General features: G+C 37.7%; 1 protein-coding gene across 1 annotated transcript in view; it reads right to left on the bottom strand.

Annotated features, from left to right (window-relative positions):
* Positions 1 to 22,234, bottom strand: part of LOC150110127 (twinfilin-2-like) — an 84,632-nt gene that overhangs the window by 52,095 nt on the left and 10,303 nt on the right. Inside the window, exons 3-5 of the mRNA XM_090391600.1 lie at positions 11,432 to 11,482; positions 2,438 to 2,565; positions 861 to 956 (exon numbers count right to left, since the gene is read on the bottom strand). Coding sequence (XP_090247726.1) covers positions 861 to 956; positions 2,438 to 2,565; positions 11,432 to 11,482 — 275 coding nt within the window. The remainder of the gene's footprint in view (positions 1 to 860; positions 957 to 2,437; positions 2,566 to 11,431; positions 11,483 to 22,234) is intronic.

The raw sequence follows: 22,234 nt of genomic DNA, 5'->3' as shown, positions 1-22,234 counted from the left end.
AATGGAAAAACAAGATCTATAAACAAGTTGAAGATACTGCCATGGGTAACTCTCTGTCTCCACCTTTGGCAAACTATGTTTTGAACCATCTGGAAGACACCTTCTCATCCATTCATCCCCAACCCTCTCTTTGGTTTCATTATGTCGATGATGTCTTTGCTATTTGGCCGCATGTTGAAGAGGAACTTACTTCATTCCTACAACAGATCAATAGCCTTCACCCACACATTCAGTTCACAATGGAAAAAGAAAAGGCTGGTAGTTGACCATTCTTGGACTCCCTCGTACACGCACATCCTCTGGGAATTTATCAACCAGTATTTATCAAAAATCTACCTTTACTGGCAGACACATTCATCAAAAGTCTGCTCATCACACCTCTCAAAAAATTGGTGTTATCAAGTCTTTAATTAATAGAGCACATAAATTGTGCTCCTCTCCTTCAAGCTTACAATAACTTTTCACTATCAAAAAGTTAATAGAATTTAATGGTTACAATCCTAATCAAATCCAGCAGATAATTAACTCCTATGTTCCAACACCTCAGGATTTTTCAACAGACTGCAGAGTTCCAATCCCTTATATTTCTGTTATCTCAGAACCGATCGGCAGAATTTTGAAGAAGTATCATCTCACTCCCACATATTTTCCTATCACCAAAATTTCTCACTCGTTGCCATCTACAAAAGACAAACTGTCACCTCTATCATTAGCTGGCATTTACCAGATACCGTGTGAATGTAATTTAACATACTTTGGACAAACAGGCCATTCTGTGGAAAAAAAAGAATGAAGGAACATCAGTATTATAATAACTTTTAAAAATATTTTAGCTTTACAAAAAAACCTATAATTCTTACCTTTGTTGTGGCAAACATGTCATGCTTTATCTGCCCACCACCAAATTCTTTTTTTAAAGTTGCTTTTGTTGAAGCATACAGCATTTTTTCTCTCACCTAATAATAGAATTTGTATATTATAAAGGACCATACTTGAATGATGTACAGGTAATGGATAAAAAAAATGGAAACCGTGACACATTTTGATTAATATGATGCTGGTCTGCCGTGGTGTCTAGTACAGCCAGTATTCTTCAAGGAAGAGATTCTATCAGTACTTGGAAATCAACATAAGGAATTTTACACCACAGAAAGTGGATCAATTTGCCTTTGTTCTTTGGAGGTGGGAAACATTGCCTGAGAGCTCACTCCAAAATGTCCCATAAATGTTCTATAGGATTTAAGTCTGGTGATTGGGATGGCCATGGCAGAACTCCTCACAGTCATGTTCTGCAAAACACTGGGTGACTACATTTGCTCAATGAATGGGAGCATTATCCTGTTGAAACATGATAATGTTTCAACAGGATAATGCTCCCATTCATTGAGCTGGCTGCATAGAAGAAAAGTGTGTCAACGTGGAATGAAAATGATCACTTATGATCAAAAGATAATGTGCAGCATCCACGTTGCCTTCCAATACAACAAGTGGACTCAAACCATGCCATGAGAATGCACCCAGACCATTACAGAACCATCAAAACCTTTGACAGTTGGAAACACTCTGGCTGGTAAGCTTCCTTTGGTAGCTTATCTTCCACATATTCATCCATTTTTTGGTAGCTTCTCTCCATATTCATCTGTTTGCAGCAAAAAGGGTGAATGTGAATTCATCAGACAATATCATATCATATCCCTCCACTACTGTAGTCCACTGCCTGTGATCTTTGCACCATTGGACAAGATGACATGGTTGATGGGAGTGAACAAAGGCTTATAAAGCAACCTGACCGTGATATCCAACTCTGTGTAGTTCCCTGCATAGAGTTTTTGTTGAAATGGGTTTCTCATGACTGGTGTTGAATTTTTCACACAACTTCTCAGCAGTAGCCCACCTATTTTTTGTGGTACAGCACACTAATGCTTGAATGCCCCCTCTCTTACAGTAAGTTTTCATCCACTATTGCATTTCACTGATGACGTTTGTCCTGTTAACTGCCATGCTGACACGAGACTGTTCCTCAACTTACATGTGCAATTTCAGCTGTTCTGGTCACAGATGCACTTGTGAGCCTGGCTCCAACAATCACACCCATTTCAAAGTCACCTCTCTCTGGATTCTATTCTAACATGCACCAAACAGCAGCAGCAGGCCTCCATTTGCCTTATACACACGTCCCCAGAATGTCGGGAGAATATTTGCACATCAATCACATCTGTGTTTGATGCATCGTAGACACTGTATTGTAACTTCCAATAATGCGACCAGATAGCCTCAGTGTTACCATTTTTTTTTTTTTTTTGTCCATTACCTATACCACAGCATACACTAATATTTATTATATTTGGTTAAAATCTATGCAAGCAGGATATCAACAGTGAACATTTAAAATAATTATTGCACACATTAAGTACAAACAAAACGTCTCATTTCTTACCGGAGAATTGTCTGGTGACCAACTAATAAAAATCCATTCATATCCAGTATCATTCATGCTATCTAAACGATAGAATAAATAGCATGGCTGTCTATCTTCAACAAGAGGAAGAATACATTTATCGAAATCTGAACAAAAGTTAAGCAAAAAAAACAAACAAACTATAAACTCATTTTTAGAGTGTGAAACATGATGAAACATGTGAGATAACTATAAAAATAGTACATAAAAACAAGTGTAAGAAAAAAGATGTATCAAAAAACAACTGGATATAAAACTCAGTATTTAAAAATATCTGATCCATATACAATATGTGCATTCTATAAATAAAAACTTACTCACACAATATACAATTAGAAATATTAATACTCTGTAGAAATTTAACCACAAAATGAGCACATAACTAGGTAAAATCTGTATGAGTGTGTAGGTTTGCTTTACTCACAATGTGGAGTACATATATACTAAACTTTGGTGAATGCAGTTGGTTGGCAGGGGGATGTCTATGTCCAGCAGCGAAAAACAGGCTAAAGAAGAAGAAGAAGAAGATTGTTTAAATAGTCACAACTAATGCTGTGATTGTTCCAGAAAGTGCAGTTCTTTCACCTACTCTATTCCTTTATATACATATCGATAACCTTCTCCAGTTGGCTACTAGTTCAATATACAGCTATGCTAATGACAACATACTGCACTCCTATTTCTCATTTAATCCTCACACAGATACTGATATTTTTTAAAAATTTTCATGAACTGATATTCATGAAAACACCTGAAATTCTACAACCTTAAGTTTCAATCAATAAACCGGTTGTGAAGTGACTTCATGCACAAATTTATTTGTTTACCCTTTCATCCTTGGATAAAGGATGAAACCAAGAATATAATTTCTTGGTATTTATAATTTATAGTATAAGCAAGTGAAAATAACTTCCAACATCTATCTCTAATCCTGAAGGAGTATTTTAGTAATAAGGTGTGATACTTCTTGGCTAATTGTATATTATGGAAATATGACATTTGCATTACTTCTATGTATCACTTGGTGGTAGTGAGAGGAGATCTATGGTGACTGACTGAGAGAGTGAGTGAGTGTAGGTTCTTTTCAGTAATTGTTCAGTGCAAGGTAAGATTATGACTTTTATTGCAACTCTCCCAGGCCCTCTCCTGCTCCCTGCCTATCAGTAATCTTCCGCCTCTAGAAGGAGATTTTGATTGCCGGACTACACTTGTGGCAGAAAGGGACAAGGCAGGTCCTGAACCATGCAAAACCCACCCATTAAATCACAGGTCAGGCCTAGACATGGACTTTCTGTTCAAAGATCTAGCTTTAAACAACTGTTCGCAGTATTCAGAAAAGTCGGAATATTGCAGCATACCAAATGGCCGGGCAGAGTAGAGCTCCATAAGATCCTGGCAATTGAATCAGAGGAATATCTCCCCTCTGACCCTCTCACCAGCACTTCTCAAGACAACTGGAAAGAAAATGCCTCAACAATTGATGCACAGTCCTTGGAAGACCCTAACAACTACCAGGTAGTCAAAAAGCGACAGAAAGAGGCTCCAGCCGTAGAGCCAGAATCACCGATGAACACAGCGGCACAGATCAGAGAGCGAGTCCCAATGGTAATTCTAACAGCAAAATCACAATGGTCAACAGTTGTGGAGGTCATGAAGAACTCTGAAATTAAGTTCACTTCAGCTAAAAACTTCGATGAAGGAGTTCGTATTCAACTTGAAGGAGTATCGGACTACTATCGCCTTACTAAACTCATGGACGAAATGGAAATTATGGAAATTCCATAAATATACATTTCAGCTAAAGAGCGAGAAAAACTTAAAGGTTGTTATCAGAGGTCTAGTGGAAACAATAACATCAGAAGAGATCGCCAATGACCTAAAATCACAAGGCCTAGAGCCGATAAAAGTCTCGCAAATGTATCAGGCAGACAAACGTCCCATGCCTCTGGTTCAAGTGGAAATCAGCAAGGATCAGAGAGAGAGAGATCTATGATCTAAAGACTGTTTGTAATCTAGTGATAAAGACTAAACCACTCAGAAGGAAAACATCTGCAGGTCAATGTCACCGCTGCCAGAAATACGAGCATGTGCAGAAGCACTGTAGAGCAGAGTACAGATGCGTAAAATGCAGAGGCAAACACCTCTCTCATACATGTTCCAAACCACATACTACTCCTGCTATGTGCACAAATTGTGGTGGTCTGCATCTGGCAAACTGCAAAGGCTGCACACTACACCCAGCTAACCTGCTGAAAGCTAGAAAATCAGGAGTTCCAACATCACAGAAGCGTACAACACTTCCTGCAGCAAAAAGACCTCTGTGGACTACAACTCACAGGTCATTTGCCGAAGCAGTTGCCTCGTGCAAAAAATCAGCAGCTGCCACTCCAAGCAATCAAAACTCTGCTGCTATTCTAGCTGCTACCTTAGGGGAGATGCTAACTGCTTTCAGTAAAACCAACCCCAACCAGAGTGATACAAATTCCTGAAAAATACCCAACTATCTCAATTAATTCCAGATTGCATTCCGGAATGATAATGGTCTCAATAACAAACTCCTGGAGCAACAAGAATTTGCAGACCACTTCAGAATTGATATTCTCTTAATTAGTGAGACGCATCTTCAGCCCTGCGACAACCCTAAACTTAGATATTATTCACTACTCAGAAATGATAGGCTGAATGCCAGAGGTGGTGGCACAGCTATTTTTGTCAAGAAAAACATACGTTATAACGAAATCAAGAAGACCACTACAACAAATCTGGAAGAAACTGGTATTGAAATCCATACCAATAACACAGGCAGCATAAAACTATACTCAGTTTATAACCCTCCTGGCAAACCTCTCCTACCCTCTGATCTCTCTCTCAACTGCTTGATATTAATGAAGCAACAATCATTGCAGGAGATCTCAACTCAAAACATCCCTTATGGAACAGTAAAAATTTCAATAATAATGGGATGATTCTTTACAACTTTGCTATGCTAAGAAACATTGCCATTGCAGGTCCGATTAAACCAACACACTATGGACCGCAAGGCAGACCTGATGTACTGGATATAGCCATTTTCAAGAACACCTCTCATCAATTCCAGTTACAGGTGATTAACGATCTTAGTTCTGACCACAACCCAGTATTACTAAGCCAAGGAGGGGATCCTGAACTCATCCCCAATCAGACCTGCACAAGCTTCACTAAACTCAATGTCACACTCCACACTCTTATAGGCTCTGTACCAACTATCTCCGCCTGTGAAGAAATAGACGCAGTGGTCAATGATCTAGAAAATACAATTCATGCTGGCTTGGCAGCAGCCTCCACCGTTACCACCCCAGCTCAAGCCAACCTGCTTCCAGAAGAAATTCTAAATCTAATTTGTAATAAAAACAGAATCAGACGCCGTTATCACAAAATATTATCTTCCCAGGACCGTCAAGAGCTAAAAAGTCAACCAATTTAGTTTGCTATGCACTCAAAGATCACAGGAACCAACAGTGGGAAAGGAAGCTGTGTTCCCTAAAGCCAAGGATAACTCACTGTGGAAATTGGCTAAAGCTCTCTGCACGGATTGTTCCAACATATAGCCCATTCAAGGATAAAGAGGCATAACTTACAGAGATAATAAAAAGGCAGAAGCTTTAGTGGACGCCTTGGGGCTACAATGTAGTTTGAATTACATGAATGTGGATTTGCTTTTCATCAAAAAAATCTACTGGGGTGTTTGCTGCGCACTCCATCAGCCCTGTAGCTGTGAAAATATTTGTCATACTTTGCCTAGGAAAGTTTATTCTATCATCAAAAACTCAACAATAAAAAGGTTCCATGACCACGAGATTACCAATAAAACTATAAAGGCGCTCCCACATAAAGCAGCTATGCATCTAGTAGCCATTATAAACGCAATGCTCAGATTCAATTATTTTCCCACTCACTGGAAACAAGGAGATATAATCCTCTTTCACGAGTTTGTGGTTTGTCAGAAATGTTCTCCTCCATCGAGATGCTAACATACCAGATATACCCACGGTACTTCATGATACAGCTTCTACATACTTCGCTCAGGCGGCTCTCCACTCCAATCAACTCATTCAACAGTCATCCAACTACGATGAGAACGAGAGATGGAAACACAAATGCCCAAAGGCAGCTGCTCATCGGTACAAGCACTCTCACACGGCCCTAAATTGGGCGAGCGAGGTGCTCGATAATCTTTTCTTCATTTAATTAACTCCTTAGGATTGAAAGGATAAAAATCCAAGGGATTTTCATCCATCTTGCCATAAAAGTTAACAGTATCACTTGGCATCACTTCTGGGTCTGGCTCCTACCAGATCCAGTGACCTCGATGGATGTTGAAACTGGCTGGGTAGTGACCCTTCCCATAATGCACAGCATAATACATGTCCGTAAGGATATGTGCATTGCATTATGGGATACTAAGGCAAATGATGTGAAGTCATTAGCCTCTATATACAAGTAACCCAGTCAAGGTTTGCTTTCACTTGGATAAAGGATGAAACCAAGAATATAAATTCTTTGGCATCTTTAATTTATAATCAATAAATTTATTGATAATATAATTTCTTGATATATAATTTATAAATTCTAAACAAGATGAGATTCTTTTCTTAGCATAAACATATTACAAATACTTCTGCCTCTGAACAATTAATTTTCTTCAAATCACATCTCTCTCCAAATGAAAGAAATGTAATTTGATTTCTGTGAGAGAATTTTTGTTCAACAATTATTGCATCAGCAATTCACATAATCCTTAATCAATCACTCATTTTCTATGAAATGGCCATCACATTCCTCATACCCCCTACCCCCATGACTTTTTGCTTTGGGGCATCATCTCGAATAGTGTATCTGAGAAAAGTTCTTCACCTGGCAGATTTGAAAGACAAAATCACATATTATGTATGAAACCTTTCGACGGATCAGTTGTGTTACTCTGTAGACAATGCTTTGGCAGTATCAACTACTGGTCCTGCACAAAGGTCAACACATTCAATGTCACTTCCATTGATCATCCAAATCTCCTTGACAGCTCCTTGCAACATGTGAGCTCTATGTGATGTTTTTTGTATCACATTATTTTATGAAATGAGAGAAAGAGACATCATCAAATAACTTCGTCACTGACTCTGAATCATTTCTCAATCACGTACCATCAGGTTCACGTTAATGTAATTTTCTTGCGCTCACAATGCCATATTTCCCCTATCAGTCATTTTTGAACTTTTTTTTTTTTTTTGTCAAAATACCCATCAAGTCTGAAGACATATTCTTTCAAACATGTACTGTATAATGCTATGCATTATAAATGTCTGTAAGGATTTGTGACTTGCATTATGGGATACTAAGACAAGTGATGATCATTAGCCTCTATATACAAGTAAGCCGGTTGTGAAGTTACTTCATGCACAAACTTTATTTACTTACACTTGAATAAAGGGTGAAACCAAGAATATAATTTCTTGGCATCTTTAATTCCTTTTCTTTTGTTAGCTGATTTTTCTAATGACTCAAAATATTCTCATCTTCCTTAGTATAACCTTCTGTGGGAAGGTTATACTAACATACTTCCATAGCCACAAACAAGTCTCATTATTCAATTCTCCATTTTGATACTTGCCTACATCACTAGTTGATGCTGCCTGCCATTCAAGATTATCTTCGTGTTTAGTGTTGGATATTATATCTATTCCTTCCTTTCTCTGACCATTACTGCCTGAATATAACATCTTGTATTTAAAAGAATCTCACCTGTTTTTGTTTTGTTTTACATAATTATGCTGACCTGATGCTTCTCATTCTTCTGCCTATTTACTTAATTTCTGTTGGGTCATTCAAATTACACTGATGGTAATTTGGAGTTTGTTCTAGTAATTAATGTTTTGATGGTTCCCTGATGAAAACAGTACGTGCCTTGTTTAAATGGGCAATGCCCCATCATTTTGTTTTGGTTTAATACAATAAAATTTAGTTGGCCAAATCCCAAATTGTCAGCCTATCATTCATTCTAGGTAGATACCTACTAATTGATTGCACCACAAGACTGTGAGAAATGGACATTAGATCAGAAGCTCTGGCCGATTCTCCATTTTCCTTAAAGGGTGATATGCAGGTCTCTTCCCAGTTATTTAGATTTGACTCTTGAGTGACCCAAGCATACATTATGCTTGGATAATTCACCACAGAAATATTTAGTTATAGAAGGATATCCTCCATAGTTCACAACTTTGCTATTGAGCAATATCTAGAATAATGTTGGAATAATCTCCAAGAACTGAAATTATACTGACAAATGAACTTTTATTTATTTTTATCATATTTCTTTCCTTATTGGCTATTAATATTAGCATACTCATGTAGTTTTATAATAGCAATTCTTATTTAGCAGCAAAAGCGACTTTATTTGCATATGTTGTTAAAAATAAAAGGAAATGTGCTTTTAATTATAGCTGAAGAACTTCAAGCAACAAAAATAGAAGTTAAGGAAGATTGTAGATCTAAGGGAAATTGTTCATTTGAGTCTATATGGTGCGAGATTGAGGCCAACAGGATAAAATATATTGTTGGTTGCTGCTATAGACTTGGAGTGGCCCAGAAGAAGGGAAAAAAAAAATGTGGATGACATGCATCAACAGATTAGCACAATGAATGCAGACCAAGCAATTATCATGGCAGACTAACTATGGAGATATAGATTAAAAGGAGAAAAGAGCACATGACAAAATGAAATTTATACAGTTACTAAGGATAATTACCTGAAACAGCATGAGATGGAAGGAACCAGAGGTTTGAGAGTATTGGATCTGGTAATGGCATCAGAAGATCTATCTATAACTACAGTAGCAACTCTATCTCCAATTGGGGAAGTTATCATGCAGTCTTTGTCCTGGGAGGTTGCTCAATGCGTGGAATTTTCAGTCAAGAAATGGTTTATGACAAAGCTGGTGATTACAACAAACTTAGGAGGCAACTTGGAACAGTTCCATGGTATAACTACATGGAATTCATTAGTGCATGGGAAGCTGTCAGGAATTGTTTGAGCAAGGCAGTATCAGACTGCATACCAAGGTTAAGGAGAATAAACCGAGTAGGTATAAAGTGAATGAATAACAAATATCAAGCTGGGGCTGCAAAAAAAAAATAAAAAAATTGTAAAAGGAATATAAACAAAAAAGTGATCAGCATGCTCACGAGCAATATAAAGCACAAACAAGGGTAACTAGTATGGTAAGAAAGGCCAAATCAGATTTTGGCCTTTTCTAGCTAAGCAGGCTAAAGTAAATCCAAAAGAGCTTTTTTACCATGCAGTAAATAAGAGAAAGAATGATTATGGAAAAATAACTTTACTCAGTGCTGATGGTAGGAAAGTGACAGAAGCAAAAGAAATAGTTTAGTTACTATCACTTTGCAAAAGTATATCATCGAGGTGGTGATTCTGTAGTTACTGACATGACAGAGACTGATGTGAGAAGTGAGGTAGATGAACTGGAGGTATTCAGAATATTGAAAAATATCAATGCAAATACAGCAGTGGACCTGGACAGTATGTCATCTAATGTACTATGAGAATGTGCAAGTGAAATGGCAGTGCCTCTGACAAGGTTCCAAGGGAGTGAAAAGAGTGAAAGATAGTTCCATTACATAAAGATGGCTCCAAGACAGAAGTAGAAATTACAGATCAATTAGTATCTCTGGAGCAGTGGTTAAAGAGTATTGGAAAAGTTAGGTAAAAGTAAAATTCAGGAATGGGTGTATAGGAATATGATACTCATTATAGAGAATAGTAGCATGCTTTGTAAAAGGTAGGTCCTATCTTAGTAATTTATTCACATTTTATAATAAGGTGATAGTGGACTTGGATAAAGGAAATGGCTACACTATGATACTGCTGGACTTTGCAAAGGCATTTGACAGAATACTGCATAGAAAATTATTATATAAGTTAGAGCAAATGGGAATTGATATGAAGTTGGTGGCATACGAGTAGACAGGAGTGATGGCTGATAGACAGACATCAGAGGGTGGTATATGGTGAAGTGGAATCAAGGTGAATGAGGATGACTAGTAGAGTGCCAGGGCTTTGTAATAGGGCCACTACTCTTTAATTTGTACATTAATGATATAGCAGAAGATTTGAGAGGGGGGAGGTATTCAGTTGTTTGCTAATGACAGTACTAGATGTATCATATTGATGAGGCCAGGAATCTGGGGATAATGGGGGATAGAGATGTGAAATTCAAAGGACATATTGCAAAATAGCTCAGATTACTTGAATGTTGAAGAATGCACTGACAAATAAAGATAGGGAGGTTATTATCCCTCTTTATAAGACTATGATTTGACCAAATGTTGTTTACTATGCTAAGATTTGGTCACCTGTGTTTCTTGGGGATAGGGAGGTGGTGAAGAGGATTCAGAGGGAAGTGGCAAAGTTCGTGAGAGGTCTGTGGAAAGTACCCTATGAGGATATATTGAAGATGTCTGGGTTGTAGAATTTAGCTCACAAGCAGAGGGAGAGAGGATATGATAGAAACTTATAAGGTACTAAAAGAATTCTATAAAACTGACACAAAATAAATTTTTCAATACATGGGGGGGGGGACAAGAGGCCACACTTGTAAGTTGTCTTAGAGTGTGGTTAGTAAGGGTGTGCAGACTAGGTTCTTTACTTGGACAGTGGTGAATGAATGACATGGATTGCCAGAGGTGGTTGTGAACAACCCAACAGTGAACAAGTTTAAGATGTACGATAGGTATTGTATTAATGGATAGTGTATATCTCCAGTGATGAGTCTTTTGACTCCATGGAGTACTCATACAAATAATAATAATAATTTATCAAGGTGTTTTAAATTAGCACATTATCTGAATAATTTTTATGATAACTTATAAAGCATTTTAAAACAGTACTAAAAAATAAAAATTATACATGGAAAAACTTAAGGATACCAGCTTCCCAAGTTCCATCTGCATCTTTATGTTCATCTAAGCATAGTTGTTCTGTAGAAATTGCAGAAAACAAAATATTCAGCATTAAATATAAAACTAGACTGCTGCATTAATGTGAGGTTGAAAATTACAAACTATTATTTTAGTACCACTTTATTTATAAACACAGTGACATCAACTACCCAACCTTCAGTAAACCAATCCTTGAATGGGCATGTCATTTGACACCTAGAACAATTACATATAGAATAATTCACTTATATGAAGATTTACTATGAATACACCACACACATTCTTCGATTCTAAGATAGGCCATTATTTTTAGTATTGCTAACAAAGAAAAAAAAAAACAGAAAAGATTTAACCATACACTATGTTCATAAATACATTTTCTAGGACATAATTTATTTTATTTTTATGTTGTTCCTATCCATGAAAGATTATTTGCAAACCTCTAGTATATTTTGTACCATGGGTGGGCTAAAGATTTTGTTTTTTTCCATGGTCCACTCTAGAGATCAAATATGTAACTTTTTCACGTCACTTCAGGCCTCCAATAAGCAAGGCAGTGATCTCACACTGGGTGATGAAATTCATCTCCCATCGAAAGACAATCACAAACATTCATGCCCAACAAGGCTGGCCATTTAAACTGAATATATTTAAAATATATTCCAAAGCTTATAAGCTATGGAAACATATCGCATTTAAAATAACTCCATGGTGGATACAGGAAGTTAAAGAGGCAGTGCAGGAAAAGAAGAAAGCATATCAAAAGTTCCTGGCAAATAAGTCAGCTTGTGCTCTTAGAGAATACAGTGGCAAATGTAAGAAAGCTAAACAGTGTGTAAAACTAGCTAAACAAGTCATGGGAAGACTTTGGCAAGAACATAGAAAATAAATATCCATAAGGTGGTAAGATATTCTGGAGGTTGTTGAAGCTTAGAAATGGAGGAAAGAGTGCTGTAAAAGGAGTTAGAGATGATAAAGTGACATGAAAATGGGAGAAAAAGATATCCTTGAAGTAATTACTTTGAATAATTGCTAAATGAAACAAGCAGTGATAGCAGTGGTAAAAAACATTCAACAGGCATATAGTCAGGAATACATATCCATACTTTAAGTAGAAAAAGCCATCAAAGGCTTAAAATGTGGAAAGGCAACAGGAGTAGATGATATTCGACCAGAAATGCCAAAGTATGGTGGTATAAAAGTGTTACAGTGGCTACACTGCATCGTTCATAAAGCCTGGATAGAGGAATGAATTCCTAATGGCTGGAGTAGAGCTCTAACAATAACCATATATAAAAAGGGAAATAAAACTGAATGTGAGAATTACAGAGGTATTTCCCTACTAAGTGTTCCTGGCAAGATCTATGCAAGTATACTTGAGAAACGGTTGAGAAGAATTATGGAAGAAAAGCTTGGTGAAGAAAAAAGCTGGATTCAGGCCAAATAGAGATTGTCAGGATCAGATCTTCACTTTACGACAAATAGTCGAGAAAGCATGGGAATATAACAAAGATCTGTATTTAAGTTTTGTCAATCTGGAAAAGGCATGTGACAAGGTGCCAAGAGAGAAGCTATTCAATACATTACAGTTATATGGTGTCAATGGGACATTATATCAAGCAATACTTAAGTCTTTATTTGAGTTGTAAGTCAGCAGTTAGAATTGAAGTACAGGAAGATGTTTAACGTTAAATCTGGTGTGAGACAAGGATGTCCATTATCCCCTCTGTTATTCATTATCTATATGGATCACATTATGAAGGAAAGTGGTATTAAACAGGATATCAGAATTGGAGATGTTAATGTCAGCTCTTTGCTTTATGAAGACGATGTTATACTTCTAAATAAATCCGCTACAAGTTTGCAAGATTCCCTGACTAAATTGAATAACTATTGTAATAGATTTGGTATGAAGGTCAGCATTAAAAAGACAAAGACAATGAAAATAGGTAGAATCATTGAAAATGTCAACTGTGTTGTGAACGGGGAACCTGTGGAACAAGTAAAACATTTCAGCTACTTAGGCACGATTTTTACTGAAGATAGTAAATTAAATATGGAAATAGACAATAGAATCAACAAAGCTGTATGGTAGGAAGTCAACTGAATAAATTCATATAGAATAAGAGAGAAATTAGTCAGAACACTAAATTAGCTGTATACAAGACAGTGTTCAAACCAGTTTTAACTTATGGATCTGATCAGAAGTAAAACACTTGACTAAAGACTAGAGACCGTAGACATGAGAGTCCTGAACACATGGCATCAATGGCAATATCATATTAAAAATTAGGAAAGAACTTGACATTGTCAGCATCCAGGAATGCATTAGCAGATCTAATCTCAGGTCACTTAAACAGAATGGGCGAGGAAAGATTAGCAAAACAAGTGTTCTCTGCCAGGTTGGCAGGAAAATGACCCAGAGGAAGACCAAGATATATGTGGATTGATACGGTACAAAGTGCCTTAGACGATAGAAATATAAGATCTGATAATGCTGGAGTCTTGACAAGGAATAGACTGATTTGGAAGAAAATTGTAGGTAGGAAGTTAGTAATGATGTAAATTTTTCATGTAGTACTATCATATCCTGTACACCCCTTGAGGGTGCATGTCAGGAATTTGATGATGAAATCTGATAAATGGGATAGTTGATGTACAACTGTAATGTTCTTTTGAATCAGAAACTCACAAGTTGAAAGAACTAATTGAGCTCTTAACTCTCATCCAGAGTGAGAGTCATCTTTAATTGAAGTTCACTAGCTTTAAATCTTTTGAACTGAATATCTTTGAGCAGCTTAAGGCATTATTCCAGAAATCAAAATGAAGCATTTGATAAGTTGCTATAGCTTTCTTGCCAATTTTAATGCAAGTTTGATGCACATGCATTGTTTTAATTCCTAATATGAAGTCACTCAAAAAATTTGGATTCATTCATTGAAGCACTGCAGGTAACTGAGGTGATACAATGATATCGTGCTTGTTTCATCATGTAATGATATGTCTATATATATATATATATATATATATATATATATATATATATATATATGCAGGATGATTTGGATAGATTGGAGGACTGGGCTAAGGAGAATGGATGTCAATTTAATGTGGCAAAATGTAAGGTTATGCATTTTGGGGAGAAAAGATTAGCAGTAGTATACCACATTGGTGGATAGGGAGTTGCATTTATACCACATTTGGGAGTGTTGGTGGATAGGCAGTTGACGTTTAGGGGGACACATTGCAAAAGTGGCTAAATCAGCTCATCAAATCACTTGGTTACTGAAGAATACTTTGACGAGCAGAGACAAGCAAGTTATTGTTCCTCCATATCGAGCCTTGATAAGACCCCATCTTGACTACTGTGCCCAGATTTGGGTGCCAGGGTTTCTTCTTGATGGGAGTAGGTGAAGAGGATCCAGAGGCGACTGACCAAGATGATAGCAGGTCTATGGAATGAACCTTATGAGAATAGGTTGAAGATTTGTGGATTGCAGAAATTGGTTGATAGGCAGAAAAGGGATGATGTGATTGAGACATTCAAATTACTGAAGGGGTTTCTATAAGATTAATTCAGAGGATATTTTTGAGAACAGGACTGGTGGTGGGAGGACTAGGGGCCATCCATGGAAACTGGGCAAGAGTGTGGTTAGCAGGGGTGTTAGAGCTAGGTTTTTTACTTGGAGAGTGGTAAATGAGTGGAATAAGCTACCAGAGTCTGTTGTGGGTGCCATGACTGTGAATGAGTTCAAGGCAAAGTATGATAGATACTGTGTGAATGTTGAATAGTTGTTCTTGACATGATGTTAGGGCCTCCCTCGATGAGTCTAAGGACTCCTTGGAGTTGCCCGTAATAATAATAATATACATGTCTGCTTACAGAACAATATGCTAGTATTCCCAGTTTCTTTATAATAATAATTGTCCAAAACGTTTTGAATAGACCTTGTATATATTATACTCCACATTTTTCTATAGTATCACTATCAGAGTCCAAAGCATGTTCATTCAGTTTGATTTTTCTGAATCCACTTTTAAATTTGTTGCTGATGTCTTCATAAAAAATATCACCCTCTGTGAAATCCAAAGCATTGATGACAGAGCATTTTTCAAATGAGTGCTTCACTAATGTTTCTATTTTTTTTTTTAACAAGCAGTTAGCATTCAATCTGTCAAAGAAAGATTTTCTGACAATAATCAGGACTCATGCTCCTTCCTTAAAAGGCTTGTTGACTATTCGTGCTATTAGGAATAACAACCGAGTCAAGTCTTTTTGGCATGCGTATTCTTTAACTACACAGATAAATGTCCACAAAATGCATCAAGAACTAACATACCAAGTTGATTCTCGTAGACAAGCTTATACGTTGGTTATGCATTTCTAAATCACTTAGGGAATTGAACAACGTAGATCAGAATATAAATTAAATTATACTTTAATAAATATCTCCGATATTTTGGCAACGTCACATTGCCATTTTCAAAAGGAACTTACAAAAAAGGCACGTGCACGCAGGCACTACAACACAGTAACTGAGAATGAAGATATGAAGCTATCGTTCTCCTAGAAGTACTGATGGTGCCCTCTAGCGGGCTAAGTAGGTGTTCTTAACCGTTGGGCTGAAGGTCTGCTGATGTATGCCTCCCAAATTTGGGGCAGTCACATACAACCAAATTTGTTGAGGTTTGGGGAGTTTTCTTAGGGCTGAGGCTGATTCCATAAATAGTCTTTCGAATTTATATTTGCTACGGTGTATTACTGCAGCTTTCTTCCACCGTATTCTGTGGCATGTATCCAGAGCATGGTCTGCAAGACCAGAATGGCTGTAGAAAGTTTATTTTTCACTTGGTTAGAGTATAATAAATTTAGTTTAATCCTGAAGATACTTTCAGGCACAAACTTTGTTTGCTCACACTTGGATAAAGGATTAAACTAAATTTATTATACAGAATGGCTGTACTTCTGAAACCGAATGTAGTCCTTGTGTTCAGAAATTCTGATATTCGCTGTCCTGCCTGTTTGACCAAAGTACAACAGTTTACAACTGCAAGGGACCTGGTATACACCAGGTAGGTCTAGGGGGAAGTGGTTGGTCTTTGGTGGAGCGGATAAGGGATACCAATTTTCTGTAAGGCTTATAACAGGAGGTGAGGTCATGTTTTTTAAAATTTTGGTAATTTCTTCCGAGGTGCCTCGGATGTAGGGAATGGTGATGGATTTAGAGTAATCTTTGTTGTGGAGGGGGGGCTGTGGTTTGTAGGTTTTAATACTTTTGGGATTTTTTTTTTTGGAGAGGGGTAGCCATTGGCTGAGAAAGTGTTGAGGATGTGATATAGTTCAGTGTTTAGGGCCATGTCGTTAGAACAGATTAGTTTAGCCCTGTTGTATAGTGTTTTCACCACTCCATATTGTTGTGAGGAGGGGGGGGGGAATTGTTGGTGAATGTATCTGCCTGTACGGGTGGGTTTTCTCAGTTTATAGAAAACCCACCCGTACACCCCCCAGCCATCTGGCTGGGGGGTGACTAGTGTGTCTAGGAAAGGGAGGCTGTTGTTTTCCTCTTTTTCCAGGGTGAACTTGATTCTGGAGTGTTGGTTGTTTAAGTGTGTAAGGAAGGAGAGGAGTGTTTCAGAGCCATTTGGCCAAATAGCGAACACATCATCAACGTAGCAGAGCCACATGGTTGGTTTTTGTGGGGCAGAGGCTAAGGCTTTTTTTTTCAAAGGTCTCCATAAAGAAATTGGCCAAGGGTGGGGAGAGTGGTGAACCCATGGCTGTCCCCTCTATTTGTTTGTAGAATTTTCCCTGCCAAACGAAATAGCCTGAGTTCATTGTGAACTGAAATAGGGCCGAGATATTGGGAGAAAATTTAGCTTGGATTAGCTTTAAAGTTTCCTTGGGTGGGACATTTGTGAATAAGGAGGAGACGTCAAAGCTGACCATTATGTCAGTATGTTGACGTGTAAGGTTTTCTATGCTGGCTTTGAAGTGGGCTGAGTTTTTTTATGTGTGATGGTGTGTTGCCAGTATAGTGTGTGAGCTCTTTGGCCAAATGTTTAGCTAATTTGTATGTGGGGGAATCAATGCCATCCACTATGGGACGTAATGGCACATTTTCTTTATGTATTTTTGGGAGTCCGTAAATACGGGGGGGATATAGAGTTAAACGGCTTTAATCTGTTGGTAACTTCTACAGGCCAAGAAGAAACTTTCTTTAGGAGCCTGTGAAGTTTTCTGATTTGTGAGTTGGTGGGATTATATTCGATAGGGAGGTAAGTAGCCCGATCTAATAGAAGAGCATTAAGCTTACCTTTGTAGTCCTATTGGTTAAGTACTACAGTTGTTTCCCTTATCTGCTTTAGTGATAACTAATTCTTTATTATTCTTCATTTCCTGTAGAGCTTTAAATTCCTTGTTGGATATGTTGGTTTTTGGTGGTCTTGCTTTGAAAATGGCACAAGCTACATCCAGTCTTACACTGTTGGCGATTTGATGTGGAAGGTGGCGAATTCTCCTTTCGATCTGGACCATAATATCCTCACTGGGTATTTTTCTGGGAGCAATGGCGACGCTGTGGCCACATGCAAGCGCGCTGAGTGCTTCAGGCTGACTGAAGAAAGGTTGATTACGGTGTTGATAGCAAGTTTTGGATTGACGCGTAGCCCGCTAGAGGGCACCATCAGGACTTCTAGGAGAACGATAGCTTCATATCTTCATTCTCAGTTACTGTGTTGTAGTGCCTGCATGCACGTGCCTTTTTTGTAAGTTCCTTTTGAAAATGGCAACGTGACGTTGCCGAAATATCAGAGATATTTATTAAAGTATAATTTAATTTATATTCTGATCTACGTTGTTCAATTCCCTAAGTGATTTAGAAATACATAACCAACGTATAAGCCTGTCTACGAGAATCAACATTATCCATGGAGATACTATCGCACAGAAGGCTCACCAATATGGTAAAATGAAGTTGAAGCTGTCTAGACAATTAAATCGTCTAACTTTCCTGAAACGCTGCTGGGATAATAAAGTAATCCCGAACTGTGTAAAATTCAAGCACCGTTTTGTCTCGCAAAAAGCTCTCCGTATATATATAACCGGGCTAGCTACGCGTTGCTTCACGAACAAATCACCGCCACGGGGTTTCTCTTAGCAGAAATTAAGTAAGCTATTCGTGCTTTCGAAGATGAACTTTTGTGCACTTTAAATCATGAACTGTGGTCTATTTTACATGACATCTCGTGTACCATTGCAGACAAAGAATTTGAAAAAATAAGAGGTCGACAGATGAAAAAATTCGAAAAATTAAAAAAGAATTCTACCGTCAATCCAAAACTTGCTACCATCACCGTAATCAACCTTTCTTCAGTCACCCTGAAGCACTCAACGCGCTTGCACGTAGCCAGAATGTCGCCATTGCTCCCAGAAAAATACCCAGTGAGGATATCATGATCCAGATCGAAAGGGGAATTCGTCACCTTCCACATCAAATCGCCAACAGTGTAAGACTGGATGTAGCTTGTGTCCTTTCCAAAGCAAGACCACCAAAAACCAACATATCCAACAAGGAATTTAAAGCTCTACAGGAAATCAAGAATAATAAGGAATTAGTTATCACCAAAGCAGATAAGGGAAATGCAACTGTAGTACTTAACCAAAAGGACTACAAAGGTAAGCTTAATGCTCTTCTATTAGATCGGGCTACTTACCTCCCTATCGAATATAATCCCACCAACTCACAAATCAGAAAACTTCACAGGCTCCTTAAGAAAGTTACTTCTTGGCATGTAGAAGTTACCAACAGATTAAAGCCGTTTAACTCTATACCCCCCCCCGTATTTAAGGACTCCCAAAAATACATAAAGAAAATGTGCTATTACGTCGCATAGTGGATGGCATTGATTCCCCCCACATACAAATTAACTAAACATTTGGCCAAAGAGCTCACACACTATACTGGCAACTCGCCATCACACATAAAAAACTCAGCCCACTTTCAAAGCCATCATAGAAAACCTTATACTCCAACATACTGACATAATGGTCAGCTTTGACGTCTCCTCCTTATTCACAAATGTCCCACTCAAGGAAACTTTAAAGCTAATCCAAGCTAAATTTTCTCCCGATATCTCAGCCCTATTTCAGTTCACAATGAACTCAGGCTATTTCGTTTGGCAGGGAAAATTCTACAAACAAATAGAGGGGACAGCCATGGGTTCACCACTCTCCCCACCCTTGGTCAATTTCTTTATGGAGACCTTTGAAAAAAAAAGCCTTAGCCTCTGCCCCACAAAAACCAACCATATGGCTCTGCTACGTTGATGATGTGTTTGCTATTTGGCCACATGGCTCTGAAACACTCCTCTCCTTCCTTACACACTTAAACAACCAACACTCCAGAATCAAGTTCACCCTGGAAAAAGAGGAAAACAACAGCCTCCCTTTCCTAGACACACTAGTCACCCGCCAGCCTGATGGAACCGTGGTTTTCTCAGTTTATAGAAAACCCACCTGTACAGGCAGATACATTCACCAACAATCCCACCACCCCCTTCACAACAATATGGAGTGGTGAAAACACTATACAACAGGGCTAAACTAATCTGTTCTAACGACATGGCCCTAAACATTGAACCAAATCACATCAACACTTTCTCAGCCAATGGCTACCCCCCCCCCCCAAAATCCAAAAAATATTAAAACCCACAAACCACAGCCCCCCCCCCTCCACAACAAAGATTACTCTAAATCCATCACCATTCCCTACATCCGAGGCACCTCGGAAAAAATTACCAAAATTTTAAAAAAACATGACTTCACCTCCTGTTACAAGCCTTACAGAAAATTGGCATCCCTTATCCGCTCCACCAAAGACCAACCACTTTCCCTAGACCTACCTGGTGTATGCCAGGTCCCTTGCAGTTGTAAACTGTTGTACTTTGGCCAAACAGGCAGGACAACGAATATCAGAATTTCTGAACACAAGGACTACATCCAGTTTCACAAGTACAGCCATTCTGGTCTTACAGACCATGCTGTGGATATACACGCCACAGAATATGGTGGAAGAAAGCTACAGTAATACACCGTAGCAAATACAAATTCGAAAGACTATTTATGGAATCAGCCTTAGCCCTAAGAAACTCCCCAAACCTCAACAAATTTGGTTGTATGCGACTGCCCCAAATTTGGGAGGCATACATCAGCAGACCTTCAGCCCAATGGCCAAGAACACCTATTAGACTGCTAGAGGGCACCATTAGGATTTCTAGGAGAACGATAGCTTCATATCTTCATTCTCAGTTACTGTGTTGTAGTGCCTGCGCGCACGTGCCTTTTTTGTAAGTTCCTTTTGAAAATAGCAACGTAACGTTGCCGAAATATCGGAGATATTTATTAAAGTATAATTTAATTTATATTCTTATCTACATTGTTCAATTTCCTAAGTGATTTAGAAATAACATACCAAGTTATGTAGTGATCCTGGATGCTTTAGCTCTATTTATCTTCTCACATTAGCAACATATTTGGAGAAGAACTTATTCTTAGGAATTATTTTCCAGTTTAAAATTAAATATGGGGACAACCTTTTCAATGTGGTATCACAGTGTGCTCTTTTTAAAGATGTTTTAAATGGCAATTGGGAATCCACATTTTTAGTTAAGTTAACAAAAACACAAAAATGAAGTAACAATAGGATGAACAGATACTAAGAAAGTGTATACACGTAATGATTGTAACAGTTATATGCCTCCTGCTGGTGACCCTCTACCTTTCTTGTTTGGTGCTTGATCCTTGCTTCTCACACTAACAATTGGTAACTCTGACATCACACTAAATGTAAGATGCAATCTGATTCAGGGACATTAAAATGCAATTCTAAAACATGCACTTTTTCAAAGAAATATGGTTTGTGTGTGTGTGTGTGTGTGCGTGCGTGCGCGTGTGTGTGTGTGTGTGTTACACAGCAGTATTATATTCTAACTGACATTATATATTACAGGATTTCTAAACTGCAAAACTTAAAAATTAACCTCTGGAAAGTTCTAAATTATATTATTATTATGTGACACTAGGGATTCCAAAGACTCATCGAGGGAGGGAACTTACTCTACAACTCTCCATCTCCAGCACTCAATCCACCAATCACATATGAATTTTGAGTTCCATAGAGGGGCATCTCAAGGACATTTCAGCATATTTCCATCATCCATATTTCTTATGTAAACGACTTAAATCATCCATTCACAAAAAATAATATAGTTTAAAAAATATTAATTTTCTTTGATTTAAAAAGAACTTTTTATTACTAAAATACATTTTTTAAATTAAATTGTTTATATCTAGCTATAAAATATGACTAAATCCGTATTCTCTATTTTAATAGATTTTTACTATTTTATTCAACATAATTTAATTTCATGTAATCGTTCATTAAATAGTAACTTAATTGATTAAAATATACAAACAATTAATTGGTAACATTTTTACATCTTCCATTCTGTGTTCAACAGAATTTGTGTATTAATCAACAAAATAGATTGGTGGCAATGATGCCCTTCAGTTCGAAAGACATGGATTTGAATCCCATCTCTGGTTGCAAAGAAACTTCATAAGAGCTTTTCAACTGATGGTGATTAACTAGTCTTATATGAAGAATTTTTTTCTTGGAAATTTAGAGTTTCAATCCAGCAAAAACAAGCAAACTAAACAGAGGACTGTACTTTGGAATTATGGGTCAAAGAAACTAAGGATATGAGGCCAGTGTATTATGTCTGATGTCTTTA

This window comes from Typopeltis vanoorti, chromosome 1 (assembly GCF_054136105.1).
Source record: "Typopeltis vanoorti isolate ZY-2024b chromosome 1, IOZ_Tvanoo_1.0, whole genome shotgun sequence".
Taxonomy (NCBI): Eukaryota; Metazoa; Arthropoda; class Arachnida; order Uropygi; family Thelyphonidae; genus Typopeltis; species Typopeltis vanoorti.
Note: the sequence above shows the minus strand (reverse complement) of the source record. Positions and strands in the feature narration are given on the sequence as shown.